The sequence below is a fragment of the Micromys minutus genome (assembly GCF_963924665.1).
Source record: "Micromys minutus genome assembly, chromosome: 10".
In the NCBI taxonomy this organism is placed as follows: Eukaryota; Metazoa; Chordata; class Mammalia; order Rodentia; family Muridae; genus Micromys; species Micromys minutus.
Window position 1 is genome coordinate 48773317 of NC_137979.1, and position 19547 is coordinate 48792863.

The 19547-nt window shown below is 54.1% G+C and overlaps 2 protein-coding genes across 8 annotated transcripts; both read right to left on the bottom strand.

Moving 5' to 3' along the window:
• Positions 1-1190: 1190 nt before the first annotated feature.
• UBTF (upstream binding transcription factor) lies at positions 1191-14394 on the bottom strand. 7 transcript variants are annotated; one of them, XM_080922744.1, is made up of 21 exons: positions 14053-14394; positions 11526-11650; positions 9940-10115; positions 9338-9421; positions 9094-9249; positions 7000-7064; positions 6637-6757; positions 6185-6295; positions 5707-5840; positions 5435-5576; positions 5100-5141; positions 4884-4997; positions 4634-4789; positions 4147-4302; positions 3953-4063; positions 3510-3598; positions 3225-3414; positions 2440-2487; positions 2273-2344; positions 2036-2179; positions 1191-1953 (listed from the first exon to the last, which is right to left on the bottom strand). In XM_080922744.1, the coding sequence occupies exons 2-21, from the start codon at positions 11581-11583 to the stop codon at positions 1828-1830; spliced, it is 2295 nt and encodes a 764-aa protein (XP_080778870.1). In that variant the 5' UTR covers positions 11584-11650; positions 14053-14394; the 3' UTR covers positions 1191-1827. The 7 variants fall into 7 exon arrangements, with proteins under 7 accessions (XP_080778870.1, XP_080778874.1, XP_080778869.1 ...); XM_080922748.1 differs by lacking the exon at positions 14053-14394 and adding an exon at positions 12775-12897 and having other exon boundaries at positions 2277-2344; XM_080922743.1 differs by lacking the exon at positions 14053-14394 and adding an exon at positions 12775-12897.
• Positions 14395-17228: 2834 nt separating this feature from the next.
• LOC308425773 (small ribosomal subunit protein eS27-like) lies at positions 17229-17459 on the bottom strand (the record flags this gene model as incomplete). The annotated part of the gene is made up of 1 exon (XM_080923297.1): positions 17229-17459. One exon carries the CDS (start codon positions 17457-17459, stop codon positions 17229-17231), a length of 231 nt encoding a protein of 76 aa, XP_080779423.1.
• Between the last annotated feature and the right edge of the window lie 2088 nt (positions 17460-19547).

Sequence of the window (19547 nt, forward strand, 5' to 3'; positions counted from 1 at the left end):
AAGGAGAAGGGTCCCAGTGCTAAAATATACCCTGGGCAACCTCTGACAGCACCAACAACCCCCATCCCCCATCTGTAAGAATTTTCCAATCCTTGAAACGGGAGGAACACATGTCGTGTTCAAAGTTGTTTCAAAGTGAAAACACACTCCATTCAAGTCTAACAGTCCTGGGTGTTCAAACAAGATGGGGTTCTCTGCAAGCCCTCTGGGGAACTTAAAACCCTGGTTACTAAATCTTATAAGGACTGTGGGGGTGGGGAGGAAGTCTTCTTTTAGGAATCTCCATCACACTGTTCAGGCAAGTGTCTCTGCCTTTAAGGACAGGCAGCTGGGCTGCAGGCCGTTCTGCAGAGAGCCTACTTCCCACCCCTGGCTTCCATTCAAGAGGCAAAAAAAGATAGGGCAGCACAAAACCCAACTGCATGAACAAAAATTCTGGCCAATGTATTAGAAATGATATTCACCACAGGTAAGGTGACTTGGCTTATAAAGTCAAGGGACTGACCCTAGGTCTGAAGCTGCTGGCAAGTACCAGCTGCACAAAGTACCTTCCCCAGATTACAGGGGTGGAGGCAGAAGGGGAACAGACCTGAGAAATCAAAGGAAATGGGGGTGGCCAGAGGACATGGGGCAAGGCAGGAAACATGTAGGTAAAAGATCTCAGGACACATCCTGAAGCTCAGGGGACCAGAGAGAAGCTTTAAGGCTCATGCCATAGTTTGTCCCTCCCACTTTCCTGCTGGACACCACAGACCTGCAGCAGCTCAGGGAAACATGGCCTTGGCAGAGGCAAACTAGTATAGGAAGCATCAGGTGGGTTTCATGTCCTCCACAGTGGACCCAGAGGGCAGGCACAGTGGAAGATTGCAAGGAGGGGCAGCCTTGGTTTGTTCCTGCTACAGACACCATCTCTCAGGCCTTTACCGACCCTTTTTCCAGATTTAAAGAGGTGGGTTCTAGGATAGATCCCCAGACAGACAGACACACACACACAAAACACACACAGACACTCACTCTCTCTCTCCTATCCACAGGTGCAGCTATGCTGTATCTCTCTGTCTGTCTGTCTCTCTCTCTCTCTCATACACACGGCTTCACACATTCTGTGCATATCAAGACCATTTTTTAAGCCTCGATACACCCCACCCCAAGCCCTCCCTCTCCCAGAAATGACAACAGAGACGGCAGCCGAGATCGGTAGGAAACGTCTCGTTGACAGCTCAGAGCTTAAAAAAAAATATATACACATATATAAAAAAACACTGCCCCTCCCCCACGAATGGGTCCAGGCAGCTCCTTCCTGCAGGGGCAGGGAAGAAGGTCACGGACACTGCCTGCTTTCTTGAAGGCAGCACCCTTCTCTCCCTCCAGTTCAGCGTGGGGGGGCCCAGGTAGCAAGCCTGTCTGGGAAGGAAAGGCCCTCCCAGTGAACATCCACCTTCCTGCAGGCTGCAGATGTGAAGGGCCTTGCCAAACTTTTTAGGACACATTCCCACCCCCTAACTCCCCGGTCCATTGTCCATGCCGGAACTGCAAGTGCAGAAGAGGGGGCGGGTGGGCTGGTCCAGTGCTGGCTCAGTCTGATGGTTGCTGTCCCTGGAGAACCCCTGAAGCTGAGACTCCAAGGCTACAGAGTCCTAGCCTCGGCTCATGCAGCCTCCTACCCCACTGAATTTTTTTTTTTTTAAAGGAAAGAAAGAAAGTGGGGGAGTCTGGGGGGTGGGGACAGAACATAGGGAGAGACAAAAAGGTTGTCAGTTGGGGAGGTGAGCTCTGCAGTGGCTCTCCTTGACTGCCTGCCTGCCTGCCTGGGGTGGAGGCCGGGCCTCAGTTGGAGTCAGAATCTGAGGAGTCCCCTGAAGATGAGGAACTGGAGCTACTGCCCTCAGACTCATTGTCTTCGTCCTCATCGTCGTCCTCGTCGTCATCCTCGTCGTCATCATCATCCTCATTCTGGGAGAATAAAGACCTTGCCATCACCAAGTGGCCTTCTTTGTGATCTACAACCCTCCCTCCCACCATGTCACCTACACACCTCATCCCCATCCTCGCTTTCATCTTCACTGCTTGACTCAGAAGAATCCCCGCCGTCCTCAGACGAGTCACCGTTCTCATCGTCTTCCTCTTCCTCCTCGTCATCATCATCCTCATCTTCCTCATCATCATCCTCTTCAGACTCCTGGGAGGTGTGGAGACGAATTAGCAGCCAGGTACATCCGACTTGCAGGACCCTGCCCAAAGCCACCCGCCCATCTTGGAGGGGCTTCCTTACCGACTTAGACTGCAGGGTGGTCCGGCTAGACTTGGGGTTTGGACCTCGAAGCTTAGTCATGTTCTTACGTTTCTGCCAGAAAGGACAGGAATGGGAAGGGGGTGGAAGTGAGTCCCAGCCTCTTCAGAGCCCCTCTAATCCCCCTCCATTGCCTTGCTCATACTCACATTGGAGATGTATTCTTTGTATGCTGCGCGGTCCTGGGGAGAAAGGCTCTGGGGAGAGAGAACTGGGAATTAGCTCAACCCCATCCTACGGCTGGCTGCACACAGCAGACATTCACTGGGCAGAGCTCTCCCACCTACTTTATCTTTCCACTCAGCTTCCTATACTTTGGGTCCCTGCAGAGAGCTCTTAGGGGCTCAGAGCATAGCTCCTGCTTCTGTCACAAGCACCATTCTCCAAGTTACCCTGCACTGACAGTTTTCATAGCACCCCCTGCCCTGCCACCGCCAATCCCTCAACTGCTATGTCCAAATTGCAGCCCTTCACTTAGGGCTTCTTTAACTGCAAAGTCTCCCCCCATGACTCACCAGGCCTAGCATCAACCTGACCCAACCCAAGTCTTTGAGCCATGGTTAAAATGACAAGAGACTGACAAAATTCTTGAACATTTAACTCCCGCCATCTCTCTGGGTCTTTGGTTAACCTGAGTGACAGGCAATTCTCCCTGGACGGATCTGACCACTCAACCAAAGCCGTGAAGACTGCCAGAGACTGCCAGTCCAGCCCTAGAAGTCTCCTGGTCCTGGCTGGAAGGAAGAAAATGCAGTGTACTTGAACTTTCCACTATGTAACCTTGGCAAATGACTTAATACCTTGCCTTGCTTAGCTTTAAAAATGTCAGTACCCATTGTCCTGCAGGCCTCCGAGTCGCTGTAGAGCCAAGAACAAGGCTGGCTCATGCGCCCTCCTCCCTTTCCCTTCCAACGTGCATCTGACCCTCTCTCACCTTGACCCAGAGGTCCAAGTGCACCTTATACTGCCTCTGCTGCTCCTCTGCCAGCTTCTTATAGTGCTCCTTCTGGCTCTGGGAGATACGCTGCCAGCGGCTGCCGATCTCTACCATGCGCTCCTTCAGCGGCAGGTGATTTAGTTCTCCATTGGACAGCAGCTCCTGGGAGAACTTCTGGTAACCGTTCCTGCAGTATGGGTGACAGGTAGAGTCAGGGTCCTAAGTGAGTCAGTCCCCCTTTAGTCCTGTCCACACCAGGAGAGGTTCCAGCCTCAGGCTTACATAGGAGGTTTCTTGGGCTCCCCCTGGAACTTCATCTTCTTGGAAGAATTTGTAGCAGCTGGAGGGGCCCGCATCTCACTTAATTCCCTCTGTGGAAAAACAGAAAAGTCACATTCACACCCACACTTCCTACCCCATTGGCAGGAAGAGAAACTGCATGGGATAAAGCAGGACAGCAAGTTGGTAGTGGCAGCTAGTTGGGATCCGTAGCAAGACTCTTCTTGAAGCAACTGCTGAACAAGTCACTACATCAAGAGGAAAGTTTCAAAGTGTTTTTTGAATGGAAGTAGTGTTCCCCAGGAATCAGCCAAGAGGCTAGTACCTTGACTCCCACATAGCCTAAGACAGGTTGGAAGTTAAGAGACTGCTCAGAGTCTTAACGAAAGCTGGCCCTTCTGACCCAGTAGCCATTCATTTACATGGAGGCAGGTGGCCCTTCCCACCTCATATCGTTTTTGGTCTTCTGCTGCTTTCTTAATCCACATCAGCTTCTCCTTCTTCTCCATGTTGTTCCAAGTCATCTCCATGGCTTTTAAGGCTTTCACTCGGTCATTCTAAGGTACAAACCAGGGTATCAGTTGTGGGAGGGGTTTTGTTGCTGGAGACCATAAACCAATCCTTCCTCACTCTCTGCTACCTTGAAGCGTGCCAGATAGTCTCCGATGACGCTCTGCTGCCAGATTTCCTCAGCTCTCTTGGGCGACTCAGGCAACTTGCCCCTATCTTCACGCTCCCCGCCCGGCTTCCTCTCCGACTGTGCCTTCAGTGCAGCCTCCCGGGCCTTATATTTAGCCTATAGAGAAAGCAAGAATATTAGCATTCGGGCCACCGCTAGGGGGCGCGCTAAGCCCGCCCAGCATCTGTAGCAGGCTCCCGTTAGGGGGAGGGGCCGACAGAAGCCGGACAGCAGTGACGTCCCACAAGCTCCGCCCCACCCATGAGGCAGCTCTCCAATGGAGCCAACAACCCTGTCTTCCGGCTCTCTAGGCTCCCGCCCCAGCATCTGAATCCGGGCACACGTGTGATCTACTTTGGGTGCCGGGAAGCAGCCTTAACTGCGTGCATGGAAGTGGCCCAGGAGACCCTTATAGAGAAGATTAGTGAAGGTCTCTCCAAGGCCCGACCTTCTTCTTCTCGGACAAGTCGTTCCACATGCGGGCCAGCAGGCGGGTCAGCTCGCTTTCTGAGAGCTCAGGTCGTTCCTCCTGTAGCTGCCTCCTCTTTTCCTCTGAGAAGATGAACATGGCAGACACAGGCCGCTTGGGCTTCTCGGAACCACCCTAAGGGAAGCAGAGTTATCAAAGGTACAATTACCATTAGGTTCCCGTGAGTGGCTTCACCCCAGAGCCCACCTCACTCCCATGTGACACTCACTTTGCCACCTTCCTGTGAAGGCTTCTTGGAAGCTGGGCTGGTGGTCTGCTTCTTATTGATGTTCAGCATCTTCTCCTCCCCCAGGACCCGCTGCTGCTCTTCCTCGGGCAAGCTCTGCGTAAGAATAAGGGCATGGGGCTGCAGCAGGCAGGCTCCTTGGACTCAAGAATGCCTGCCAAGTGCACCCTCTGTCCACCTTAAGGGTGTGCTACTTACCTCAAGGAACCGTAGCAGCTCCACCTCATAATCTTTCTTTTTCTAGGAAAGGAAGGGGATTCAGTCAGTTAGAAACAAGCCTCCATTACTCTGGGGCAGTAAGCCTCAGCAGGCCCCTAAGGACTGGATGTAACCTTCTCACTCCCTGAAGATGGCAGCTAAGAGGCCTGAGCTGTCTACTCTGACAGACAGGCTAAACACGGCACACGTTGAAAAGCAGGTAGCCAAGGTACCTATAATCAGTGATTATCTGAGCCCAGGTAAGGCAAGCCCCATGCTTGAAACCCCAAGTCAAGATCCAGAGATGAAGGTGGCCTGGCCCCTGCTCTTCGCACCTGGTCGCATTTCTTGTGATAAGCATCTTTTTCCTTCTGAGAAAGCAGCTTCCACTGCTGGCTGCACAGCACCATGCGCTCTGTGCTGGGTACATCCTTCATGTTGGCCATGAGCTCTGCACAGTACAGGGAGTAGCTGTTCCTGTTGAATCCAGAGGAAGGCATGCCCATGAGCAAATGGACAACAGGTCTTCTTGCTACTCAAACTGGGTTCAGGCTCTTCACTAACTCCCTGCCTGCCCATTCACCCACCCACCCAGGGTAGTGCTCACGGAGGTGGCTTGGTGGGTCGTCCATCAAACTTGTCCTTGAGCTGGCGTTCGGCCTTGGTGAGGGTAGATTTGGTGATACCTTCCTCACTGATGTTTAGCTCAGGGTGCTTCTGGATATAATCCCGCATAATCTCCTGCAGAGTGAGGTAGGGGAGCGGAGGGTAACGGGGTGTGGGGTTAGCTGGGACACCATAAGGGGGAGAGCCGCTGGGGAGGGGAGGCAGGGAGCAAAGCTGGGGATGGCCATGTGTCTGTGTGTCTGCTGTGTCATTTGCAATATGGTGTCCTGCTCTGCCCTAGCCTGAGATCTCTCGGTGGGACGGGGCTTGTGAGATGGTAGGGGCAGAGGCGAGGGGCCCAAAAGGCCCCTCCCTCAATAGGTCAGGGAGCAACTGCCACGTGCAGAATGCAGTGGCACAAGTCAGAGGGCAAAGGCTCGTGAAGAGCCGGATGGGGAGGAGCGCAGCGGAAGCCTAACCTCGTACTCCTTCCGCTGCTCCAGGGCCTTATGAATCCATTTCAGCCTCTTTTTGTCCGAGAGCTGAGACCACTGCTTCCCCAGGGAGTCCTTCACCTCCTTCGTAGTGGCCTGCAAACCAAAAGCCGTCAGACACACACAGGCAGCCAGGGAAAGGGGAGGGGGGGAAGGGGCACAGAGGCCCCGCCCCCTCGGGCCACAGGAGGTCACGCAAGTGTCCACCGCAGGCCAGGAGGGTAAGGTGGAGAGGCAGGAATCCGCCTTGGTGCAAGGGACAGGCTCACACACACGCTCATTCGCACGCCAGCTGGCCCAGGCCCTGTCCATGCAATCCCCCCCCTGGGGAGGGGCCTCCTCTCCTGCTCCCCTGCACCATACCCAGCCACCAGGCGCGGCTCCCCCCTAGCCACCGCCGTGTGCCCTCCACCCCTACCCTTTGGCCAGACACTCACATCCGGCCGCACTTTGAGATACACCTTCTTCTCATGGGTATACCACAGTTGCTGGGGAGTTTTGGGCTTCTCAGGGATGTCCGACTTCTTGGCATTCTGGATAAGGTCAGGGTGATCCTCCCTAGCCAGGGGACCGGAGCAAGGGTCAGCAGGGGACACCACTAGGGCAGACCCCAGCTAGCTGCCCAAGCCAAGCCTTTTAGGCCTTCCTGCGGGAGCTCAGCGGAAGTTAGTGGCTGGCAACCTGTCCCTGACACTACAGTCTACACCAGTCTTCCATGTTTCATGGACAGTTGGCTCTATTCTCCAGCCAGTAAGTTTATCCTACCACACCCAGTGCCCCGTAGCCCTCCTCTGCCTTACCTGAATCGGGCCAGGTTTCGCTCGAACTCCTGTTTCTCCCTCTGGAAGTCCTGAATATATTTCATCTGAGGGGAGGAGGGGACGGGGTCACCCAGGACCCAAGGCCTACTTCACCCAGATCTAGAAAAAGCCACCCTCCTCTGTGACTGCCTTGCTTCCTGCTACGATCTCAGATGTTTGGTTCCTGTGCCTCCAGTGAGTTGAACTTACATTAGGCTTGGTGAGTAACAGCCAGATAGTGAGATTTACAGGGAGACTCCCATCTTCTTATTTTAAGACACAATATCCCAGATGCCAGGGGGCATCAACCATTAGTTAAACAGTAACAGTTTAGGATTACCCAGATCTTTCTCCAAGACCACACAAGTCCCCTCAAGCTCAAGCCTCATGGGGCTCTGGCTGCTGTTGCTCCCTCTTCCCACCCCTGTGTAGCACCAGGAAGGCTAAACTGTGCTTCTAAGGTAGCAGGATATTGTTGAAGGGGCACAAAATTTTTTCTTAAAACACAAATCACCTCCCAATAAATGTCCTAAGTTTGGAGTTTCTTCCCCATCCATCAGCTCTGGGTCTCCGACGTTTCTCATATTCCTGGTCACTATCCTCTCCTGCCTCATCCTTTCCTCTAGACTCCTGGAGCCCAGGGCTTTTAGAACCCCTCCCTCCTTTTATACCTCTTCTCTCTTGCATAATATCCATTTCTCCTTCCTTCCTCTCTCAATTCTAGGTCAAGACATCACTCGGAAGGACCAGAGGCTCACAACCGAACCAGACTCCTCCTTTAAGAGGCACCAGGCACAAGGCAAATAGGAGGCAGTTCATTTTCACCATGGAAACCAAAAACAGAGCCCAGCCTCCTTGGCGCACTCAGTCTTCCTCAGACAGGAACTAAAAAGGCATCTCAAGGCTCACCCTCCACAGTAGTGAAGTGACTTACCTGAAGGACCACACACAGCCGACTGGCAACAGTAAGACAGGCCGGAACCTGCGCCCATGTCTCAGTTTTCTCTATTCAGTTTCTCTGTCCCTCCCTGGTTTTGCCTCTTAGCCTCTCCCTCCCACCCCTCAGGGGTTTGATGGTGTGTGTAGTCCCCGTCCCAAGTCAACTGCAGCCCTGCCAGTTAGTGCTACTCAGGCTTGGGTAAGGGCCACAGACTATTTTACCCAACCAGGACTTTTGGTTTTGGCACATAAGATTGCTCGGCCAGATAATTCGGAAAAATGGCTACTCGGTAATGTTGGCTGGTCCCATCTCTAGGGTCTTGCGACGTCCAACTCTTGTGTCCTCTGCCCTTCAGTGTGCACCCTTTGTACATTGCTGCTCCTCACTGACACCCTTGACTGGTCTCATCACCCAGCATCTCTTCATTGCGTTCATCCATTTCCTCTCCTCCATCCCATTTCTTTAATGTGTTGAACTCCCTTCAGTGTTTTGCCCGAGGAGGAACCCCCCGAGCTTGACTTTGGCTTTATCCATCTCTGCCCCGGGGGGGGGGGGGGCGTAAGGGGGGGGTCAGACAACTTTTACCTTAAGGAATATAACCCTGAGAATCTAAACATTGGTCCATTTCCGTAAGAGGAAATCAGCCCAAGGCAAGGAGAGCCCATGTACCCTTGTACATTGGGAAGCAAGCTCACTTATATGATGTGGCAAGGGGAAAAGCAATGTAGGGTGGGAGATGTTCCAAACTCAAGTGTGTTCCAGCATCATTAGTGTAAGACACAAGATACTCAGCACTCCTGTGCCCCAATTCCTTGCTCAGGACAATCAATCAATCAATCCCCTTTCCTGGGGCCTCTTGTCTACTCAAGTATCAGAATGGATAGAACAGCTGCAGATTCACAGGGAGTGTGACTGTTTGTCTGTGGGGTACAGGAGCAGTCTGAATGTCTTCAGGGTCCTATCTGACCGTGCATGGGCCAGGAACCATGGTGACCTCCAAAACCACTACAATCTGCTGCGTTCATTCATCATACCCTTGATGTGGAGTCCCTTTGTCTCTCTAAGGCCTAACCCCACCCCAATGGCCTGCCCATAGCTGCTGCTCCCACCTGAAACATCTGTGCCCTCCCACACCTGAGCCCCTCCTCCCCCACCTTCTTCTTCTCTGGAAGTTCCTTGTATTTCTTAGACAGGATCTTAGTCAGGTCCAGGTTGCTCATCTCAGGGTGGAGTTTCGCATACTTGGCCCGCTTCTCCATGAAGAAGCGGAAGTAAGGGGTGAGAGGCTTCTTTGGAAAATCCGGGTGTTTCTGAAACAAAGGAAAAGTGTCCTTAGATGCCACCCATTCTTTAAAGCCCTCTTCCCTGACCCCTGTGCTTCTCCTCCTGGTTACTCACCTTGAGTTTTTTGCCTTTGTAAGGGTTTTTAACATGTTCCTGAGCATCAAGGATCAATTCTGTCAATGTACGGAACTTCCTTACCTAGAGGGAGGAGGAAACGGGGAGAAAGGAATTTGGGAAACATCACTCCACAGTATAACATCCTTTCCCAACTTTATCGCTACCCTCCACCACACTGAGTTCAATGACAGAAACAAAGCAATAGTGTATATTACAGACAACTTATGACCCAGAGGTACCAGCTCATGCCTGCTGCAGGGGCCTGAGTAGTTGAGATACATCTAAGAGCAGTTACAGACTGATTTCAATGTAGCCTCTGTGCCTGCACCTATTCACACCCTAGAGCTGTTTGGGCAATAGAAGCCCAAGACAGTAAGTATCCAAGGCCACCCAGAGAGACTGTGTGGTAAACCTGTGAGCTCCAAGCTGTTGCTATCACTCAGACCACTTCCTCCCGGAAGGCATATATTAAGAGCTGACAGATGAACACGTGAACACCTTCTGTCCCAAGTGACAGGCTTGCTCTACTCTCCCCATTTTCTCAGACAAAAAGCAGATGCAGATGTATTTACATGCATCCAGAAGTGGGAAGCAGTTACCTCATTAGAGATCTCCACCCATTTGAGCTTGCACATATCTCCTGAAAAATCCTTAAATGCAACTTTTTCCCAGTCCATATGCGACTCTGTGGTTTTGAACTTGGAGCTGTCGTTGGATGGGAGGTTGTTCTTCATGCATTCCAGCAAAGTCAGCATATCTTCCTGAGACCAGCGGTCTGTGACATGTAAGAGAAGTCTTGACACCTGGCTCATGCCCTTCTCTTGATCTGTACCCCAGCCTCTGAGTTCAGTCCCTCCTCCCCAAAGCTCCTGGTTGCTTCTCATCTGAACCAGTGCATCTTTCCTTAGAGAGAAGGCTCAGTTTTTTTTTGTTTTGTTTTTTTTAAAACAAAAAACAAAAAACTGTGGCCCTGTTATAATCAGGGCAAGGACTCTGGACCAGAGAGATCACCATACTTAGCTTATACTGGGAGTCCTGTCTTGCGTATCTCAAAGCAATCACTTCTAACATGCTAGGCTGCCATGGGCCCCTATTTACAGTATGATAGGAAGGGGGAAGTCAGTGATTTAGGGCCCTATGGATACAAGGCTCATTAGAAAGGGAGAGAAGCAGGGAAGGAACGTATCTAAATTCGGTCATGCTCTATGTGGCTATCAAACTCGCAAGGCCTGAGGTTGGGGGGTAGTAGTAAGGCACTCCATGAAGATATCTCTCCATCACAGCTAGAGACCAACATTAAAGGCATACATTCCATCACCTGCCTCCTTCAGGGACACTTTAAGGAAGACCAAAGCAGAAGTTCTGGCAGTTAAGAAAGATGGCATTCAAACATCAGAACCACACACACACAAGTTCGGAGAAAAGTCAAGCAGGTAGACAGAGTTGGGGGGGGGGGGCTTACTCTCTAGAGAACCCCAGAATTCCAAGTTGCCCAACTATTTTCAGCTGCTAAAGTGCAGCCTAGAGAGGGCTCAGAGGCTCTATAGGAGGATGGCGGCTGCCAGGGGGAATCTATAGCCAAGATGAAAAAGAGCTCTTGACTTTCATTTGCATCTGGTAACCTGGGCCGGGCAGAAAAGGGTCACATGGACCCATAATCCTCTCTCCCCTGATGTCTCACAAGCATTGTGGGATGCTCACCTTCATACTATCCTCCACATCATAAACACTACACCTCTTAACAGAGGTGGCTAGGGTCTATGCCAAGCCATAAGCCACCAAAATATCCCTGCTTTCCACCTGCCTCGGAGGAAAACTTTATCTTCCTCCTTCCTCTACAGTGAGAACATAATGCTTCAGGCTAAGAACCCAGGAAGGCTGGCTTGCAGGAGTCTCCCCTGTGCCCCTCATTCACAGCAAGAAAACGTAGCAAAAGAAAACACACACACACACACACACACACACACACACACACACACACACACACACACACACACAAATTCTAAGCTCAAAGCCAAGTAATTTGGATTTGGCCAAACCCCCATTTGACAGATGCTTCACTTTCTAAGACTTAAGACTCTCTGCCAGTACACAGAATGAAGCCTAGAGGCACCTTTTAGAGGCTGGAGAGCTCATGTGTGAAAAAAAGACAAGTTTGAAAAGAGTAGAAGCTGGTGACCCATACCTTGGCCTTTGGGGGCGGCCATTTCCAGGTCTGTGGGACAGTCCGCTTCTCCGTTCATTCTCCAGCTGTCCAGCCACCTCCTCGGTCGCGCTGGCCGGGCAACCCGGGGTCAAAGCCACCTCACCCTTTCAAAGAGATATCAAACCCACTTAGGGACGCTGAGAGGAGAGGGACTTTCTATCCCACCCCCTCCCACATGGGAGGGGGCATAGATCCACACTCTCAGCAAGACCCCACCAGGAGGCTCACAGACTTCATCGGTGGGTGCAGGAGTGAGCCCCACTCTTCTCTACCCCAGACCCCAGAACCAGGCTGCGCCGCATGCGCCCTCCCCTGCCCACGCGAGAGACTGCTCCCAGCTCCCGCGTGCAGCTAGTGCCCGCCCTCCGGCCTCCTTCCCCCACCCGGGCCAAAAAAAAAAAAAAAAAAAAAAAAAAAGGAGAGAAAAAAATTTTCCTCCTCCTCCTCGATGAGCGCCCGCCCCGGGGAGGCCCCAGGCTGGAAGGCGGGGGAGGAAGGGCGGGTAAAGGGCGCGCGCGGGCACGGGAGCGGGTACGCGCCCGAGTCTCCTCCTCCCGCTTTCCCCCGGCCGGTTCCCCCCGCCTCCGCAACCCGGCGGGGACCCGGACGCAGCGCAGCCGCCGCCAGCCCGGGAGCGCAGCGGCCGGACCGCCCCCGGGGACCAGATCCGGATTCCCGCTGCTCCCCCCTCCCGACCTCCCAACGCGGTCCCCGCCTGTCCGGGCAGGCGAGCAGTCGGAGAAGCGGCCTAGCTTGTCCCCTGCCCCCGAACCACCCGGGGCTGGAGACGCCGCCGCAGCCCAGCCACCCCGAAACGCACGGAAGAAACCCGGCGCAGATGCGCGACCGCGGCGGGAACGGCCGCCTCCTCCCCGAGCCTGCGGCCCAGCCCTGCCGGCGCCCCCGCCCCGGCCTCCGGGGAGCCGAGCCAAGCAGAGGGCGGGAGGACGGCGGCCGCGAGGCGGGGGCGCTTCACTCACCGGCCCCGCCGCCCCCTCCGGCGGCCGGCGAGAACTGCGCCTGTCGGCCGGAGAAGCGCGGGCTCCTCCACCCGGGGCCTCACTTGGGCCTCGCTTCCTGCCCTTCCCACCCCCGGCTCTCCGCTCCCTTCCCCGTGCCCCGATCAGCTCGTCTACAGTTCTCCCGGTATCGCCGCCCGGCGTCTACCGCACTCGCGGTTCGCTCCCTAGCCCCGACCCCGGCGCACGTCCTCCGCCGCCTCGGTTACCCGGCGCAGCGCGGCCTCTGAGCTCCCCGCTCCGGCGGCTCTCTTCCCGGCTCTGAGCGCGGCGCCCTCCCCCGCTCGGCCGGGCACAGCCGCAACTCCCTCCCGCGGCGGCAGCGGCTCCTCCTCCGGGCGCGGCGGCGGCGCTGGGGCGGCGGCTGCTGCTGCTGCTGTGGCGGCGGCGGCTGTGGCTGCTGCCTGCTGCTCCTCGCGGCGAAAAGCACAAAGCACAGCGCCCTCCGCCTGCAGGCAGCCCGCCCGCCCGCCCGCCGGCCCCGGCCTCAGCTCGCACACCCCCCGCCGCCGCAGCAGCCTCCGCCGCCGGAGCGGGGAGGAGGAGGGAGAAGGGAGGAGGAGGAGCGGGAGGGGGGGCGGGAGAAGCGGGGCAGCGAGCGCGTCCTTCCCCGTAGAGCGCACACCGACCCCCGGGGAGCGAGCGCCAGCCCGCCCGCCTCGCCGGCTCCGCTCCCTCCCACAGCCTGCCCGGGCGGGCTCCGCGGGGGGCAGCTGGGAGGAGGGGCGGGCGCTGGGGGGACCCGGGCGGCCGAGGCGGAGGCAAGGAAGGAGGGGAGGGGGGTGGTGGTAGTGGCGGCGGCGGCTGCTGCTGTTGCTGCCGCCGGGGAAGGGGGGGGCCCGGGGCAGGGAGACACGCAGCCGCCCGGATGGCGGCGGGGCTGCGAGCCGAGGCGGGCGGGCAAGCAGGCGGCGAGAGCGACCTCGCCAGCCCCGCGATGGAACTAGCAGGCTTGGCGGGAGGGAGGGAGGGAGGGAGGGCCGAGGTGCAGCGGAGAGGGTGCCCAGAGGGGTGGCCGGCGAGCCTCGCGGGTGCCGGCAGCCCTGCTCTGGAGCTCTCTTCCAGGCTCTCCCAGCTTAAGGTCGGTTTTCCGGCCTAGTTCTCATCTGCTCCCGCCTCCGGGAGCGGGCTATCGACCACCCTGGTCCCCGGAGCGTGGCTACCGGCTTGGGACTCAGGCTTCCCGGTCGCGGTGCGAGGTTTCGGCGCCTACCTTTCGGTTCCCTTACCGCCGAACGGCACCCGTGAAACTTTAAATATATTCTTAGTTCCCTAAACAACCAAAAAAAAAAAAAAATCTCTCGTTCCTCCTCACACCCGGGAATCGGCCAGGAGCGGCCGACCCCGGCGAATCGTAGCTCAGGGAGCCGGTTCAATCCAGCCCGGCGTGGCTCTCCGGGCCTTCCCGGGCGCGTGGAGCTCGGAGATTGGCGCCGCCGGAGAGCAACCCCTTTCCCCCGAAATCCGCGACACCGAGGCTTACTTACCGAGCGTGTGGGTGCTAGTGAGGGCCGGGGGCACCAGACGGCACGGCGGGCGGAAGAGCAGAGCCGCAGCTCCGCCGCTGCCGACGCCGGGGCAGCGAGTCTCCAGACAAAGCCCGAGATGGCGAAGCGGAGCGACGGCTAATGGCGAGCCCCACGCGCCGCGCTCCGCCCGCCCCGCTCCGCCCGCCCGCCCGCCTCGGCGCAGCGCAGCGCCGCTCCGAGCGCTCGCCCGTCAGAGCCGCCTTGGCGCCGCCGCCTCCCGGGCCGCCCCGGCCTCGCCTGGCCCCTCCGCCTCCTCCGGGCGGCTCAGCCTCACCCTCTTCCCTCCCACCGCTCTGGGGGCTGCACGAAAATTTTAAAAAAGAATAATAAAAAATTTTTTTTTTTTAGTTTTCTTATTTTTTTTTCTTAAGGTAGATGTTTTTCGACATTAAGCTCTTATTTTGCTCCCAGCTCGCACTCACCTGCGGGGCCGCCGGCAGGGCTGGGGGCGGGGGTGCGCGGGGCTGGAGCCGCCGAGCGCGGGTTGAAAGCTAGCCAAGCTCTGCAGCGCCCGACCCGGGCGTGTACGCCGCCGCCAGTCCCCGCAGAGAAATCGTCCTCCTACCCCCGCCTCCATCGCTCTGCATTTCTCTTCCAATCAGCCGGTCGCTTGGCGGCTCCTCCAGTCTCCGGCCAAGCCAGCTGCCTAGAGCGAGCTCCACTCCATCTGCTCGCCCGACTCCTCGCTCTCCTGCCGGGGCGGGCAAGGCAGCTTGAGGCCGGAGGGGGATCTGTGAGGGATCCTGCCTGCTCCCGCTCCCATTGCTTCATCCCCGCTGTCTCCTGCCTCCTCCTCCTCTCCTGCGTTTTTCCAACTCTCCCCTGTCGCCACTGGTGTGTGTCTGAGTGTGTGCGCAGGGTTTTTTTGTTGTTGTTGTTTTAATTGCTTTGCTTTTGCAACCCTGGAGCTAAAGCGGGGTAGGGGCGAAGGGGGATGTTATAAAAACGAAAAAGAAAAAAGAGGCTCCTACGTTTGCAACATATGGAAATACCAGGGGAGCACCCCGCCTCATTTAGTCTGGTTTGGTGCTGGGCAAGGGCCTTCCGCATTTCAGAACGAGTCTTTGGTTATTCTCGACGCCCCCCCCCCCCATCTTCACCGGCCGAAGGATCCGATGAGTTAAGAGCAAAAAGTTCACCCCTGGATCGTAGTAGGGTGTCAGTGGGAGTTGGGGAGATTTTTCAAGACGAAGCGGAGCGGCCATCCCTTCTACCCCGGGCTTCTGTAACTAGGCCGGGGGTGGGAGTTTGGAGCAAAATTCCGGAGCGTTTGTGCGAAAGAGCTGGAATGGGGGAGTCGGAACCGGGAACGGAGTTTCCTGCGTCTCCCCTCGGTCTCTGCAGCCAGTCGCCTGCTAGCTCCCCCTTTAATTTTTTTTCCCTCCTTTCCTTTAATCTAATTTCTTGCAACTCCACCTTTGTTGTTACCGGCGTCACGCCTGGATCAGCCAATCCCCTCCTCGCAATCAGCTTGTCAAAAAGGCTTGGCCAGCCCTCAGAAAGCAGGCCGCGGGCACTGGCCCCCACCCCGGCGGCAACCAGGAACCCAGAGAAGAGCTCCGCACCCCGGTCCCGAGGCAGGATCTGCAGCCCTGCAACCGCCGGTCTAAACTCCCACATTGTACCATCCAGCAAGTCTGGGGAGGAAGGGCCTGGGCGTGTACCGCTTTCTAGCCTCCCACTGCCGTCGGTTCTAGTGGGTTTTGCCTCCCCTGCTCGGCTGAAGGGATATCAGTGTTAGTTGTAGGGAGACAGAAGGCAATGTGAAGGACGCTGGCTTCCACCAGGCCAGCCCACGCTTCGTTTGTGTTATCACCCCCAGCCACGCCATTGCTCCTGGCTCCTCCGGCTGCCACAATAACCCTGCTGTTGCTCACATCCCAGCCAGCTGGGTCGCACAGTCTCTTTGGACTATTTCTTGGCACACTGCCGTCTCCATCCAGTTTCGCTGCTGGTGTAATTCCTCTTGTCTCCAGGGGAAAATGAGACTTCTTTCCCAGGATTTCCACATCCCACGTCTGCCACCTTGCAGGAACTGAGATCGGATGTGTTCGACTTAGAAGCGCGGCGTGTAGGAGAGGCAGATTGGCCATGATAATGAGGTTTAGCCATCGAAGTCTCTTCCTTGGACGACCTGCTGAAGAGTCTTGTTCTCAAATTATTATTTTTGGTTTGGTTTGGTTTGGTTTGGTTTGAGACAGGGTTCTTCAGTGTATCCTTGGCTATTCTAGAATTGTAGACTAGGCCACCTTCGCACTTAGACATCTGCCTCCCAATTGCTGAGATTTTAATATTTTACCTTTTTTATTAAAGGATCTTCCCCTTCTCTTGCTCTTCTTACTCTCTTCCTTCTCTCCACATTCCCCCACTTGTTCATGTTTATGTGTCCCCCCTCTGTTTCTACTACACCCTCAACTCCCTTCCCCCATCCCTTAAAAAAAAAAGTCTTCCCAAATTTTTTAATTAGAGTCCCCATCTACCCAGATCTACCTTTGGAATATACACAAAACATTTGGTGTGCGGTCAAGCCATCTCCAACCTTACTAAAAAAAAAAAAAAAAAAAAAACAGAGCTTTTAATGGACTTTTGGTGTATTTTTGACAAGGGTAAAGTAAGAGGCTTAGAATTTAAGGGCCCAGATACCAGCCTTTAATCGTAGCGCTTTAGAGACAGCTAGGTGGATCGCTGAGTTCGAGGCAAGCCAGTTACATGGTGAGACCCGACTGCCCACTTCCTTTCCTCACCCCTCCTTTATTTTTATTTTATTTTTTTATTTTATATGTACTGGTGTTCTGCCTGCATATATGCTTCTGTCAAGATATCTGTTCCCCTGGAACTGGAGCTACAGATAGTTGTGAGCTGCCACGTGGGTGCTGGGAATTGAATTCCAGTCCTCCAGGGAAAGCTCTTACCTGCTGTACCTTTCCTCTAGCCCCACCCCCCACTGTGTGAGTTTGGACAGATTCTACCCTAATCAGATCCCATTTTTATATGTATACACTCAGAGTGAGAATCCACTTCCTTATCGGGGATTGGAGGGCTAAGTGAGATGATGTAGATAAAGCTTTTTTTTTTTTTTTAAATCCAAAATGTGTTTATTGGGAAGGTTCCCACTCATCTTGAACCGGGGGCTTTCAGTGCTGCGTCCTCCTGAAGGAGCATCCTTCTCTCAGCCTGGCTTTCCCACCTGTGGGCTGACAGAGGACAGTGGAGCAGCCAACACACAAGACCGTGGTGATTTTACAGCATCCTGGGCATTTCATGTCCATAAAGTAGGAATTGGTGCTCTGCACCAGGCGCTTTTTCCTGTGTTTCCTCTTCTTGTCTTCCTGAGAGGGATGAAGGAGATCCTTTTCGAGAAGCATGTTCTTGTAGGGAGGTCACCGCTGGAAAAGTAAAGCTTTTTTTTTTCTCCACACAAGGCACTCACAATTAAAACCAGAGAAACACACTCCAATAAAGTTCCAAATCTTCCCTGGACAGGAGTGCAGGTATTCTGGCACTGTGCCCTGAACTTCTTGGCTGGGCCAAGGGGCTTTTTGGTAAAGTGCTTTGGAATAAAACAGGATGAACATGAATCATAAGGATTATTATTGATTCCTTGGGCAGCAGAAATCATGGTTGGCACCTTGCCCACTTGGAAACCATTTGGCTTTGCCTTTGTGGGGTTTCTGGTGAGGTCATGAGTCTTAAGATTTGGGCTACCGGCCACAGGGTGAGAGAACCTGCCCCTGGCCCATATTCTTTGCCCCTTTCTATTCTGTCCTCCCTCTTCCCAGCTCCCTGGCAACTACCTTGAAGCAGAACCTCGGCATTCCATAATGCCAGCCCAGGATATCGACAAAGCACAATCCTAGCTGTGCACCCTGAACTTGGTTGCAGGTCCTCTCTGGGTTGCCCAATCCAAACCCAGGCTCTTAGGAAACCCCCAGAATGCTTTAAGCAGAATGTAGTAGTTGAATTCTGTTATATATATATATATGTGTGTGTGTGTGTGTGTATGTATATGTATGTATGTATGTATATGTATATAAAGATATTTTCTTTTTGTATATGTGTATATATCTGTGTGAGTGTATGCCATCAGAGGGTGTTGGGTCCCTTGAAGCTGGAATTATAAGTGATTATATATCAGTAAGATCACCAATAAGATCAAAATATCAAGTATTTCCAGGATCTAGGAAGCCTGTAGTGGTAATTTGGGCTACATCCATTTGGCTCCCAGCTGTGTGCCCTCCCAGAAGCTATCTGGATTTGAGAATGAAAAACACACTCACCAGTTAATTATAAAATGCCTTGGCTACCTCAAAGGCTGGGCACTCCTAAACCTTCCCCTGCTCCCTCAGGTCCAATCAGAGAAACGCCCAGTGGCCACCCTTCTGAATTCTCACACAGCTGGTTTGCTTTCTCTCCTGCATCACCGACATCCTCCGAGTCATAGCAATTCCTCTCTCCTGTGCCCTGGCCTTTGCAAATCTCAGAGTCCCACCCCATCTCCCTTTGCCCAGCCATTGGCCGCTGGCATCTTTATTAATCAATCAAAAACCAATTGAAGACAAGGACCTTGAGTGTTTGTACATGCAGATTTCTGATAAAAATCAAACCAATCGCCAACAGAAGCTCGGTCAGCCAGTACGACCCTCCAGATTCTTCAGAATTCTGAGTTCCATTTCCACAGACACAGCTTGGTAGATTGCCTACTGCTCCATTGTGTAAGTGTATCACTACCTATCTGTTCTTCTGTTAATAGACACCTAAGTGGGACCTAGGGTTTTGGTGCCTGTCAAATCGTATTTATTAGGATTGTGTGCATACAGAATAAAAGGAGCACAGCATTCTCCCTTGTGCCATTGGACTTCAAAGGACAACTTTGTAGAGTTGGCTTCCTTGCCTTCACTTTGCCTCCCAGAGGGCGAACTCAGGTGGTCAGACTTCCATTATTGAGAGACAAGAGTCTTCACCTGACTGAACCATCTTGTTGGCGCCAGATTTTTATCATTGTGAATAAAATGACTTTGAATAGAAATGCCTTTGGAAGTATGTGGAATTTCTGCCTGCACCAGAGGTTATAAATGTATTGGGGAGCTAGAGAGATGGCTCAGCGGTTAAGAGCCCTGACTGCTCTTCCAGAGGTCCTGAGTTCAATTCCCAGCAACCACATGGTGGCTCACAACCGTCCGTAAAGAGATCAGATGCCCTCTGGTGTGTCTGAAGACAGTGACTCTGGGTGTGTCTGAGGACAATGACAGTGTTGTCCTTGGGGGTTAGAAGGTGGCTCAGCCAGCAAAGTACTTAAAGTGCAACATGAGGGCCTGGATCAAGATTCCCCAGCATCCTTTAAAATGGTGGTGTGAGCCTACACCTGGCACTTAGGTCAGCAAAGATCACTAATTGGTAGGGTTTAGCCAATCAGTGCTCTCTGGGTTCACCAAGAGACCTTGTCTATAAATAAA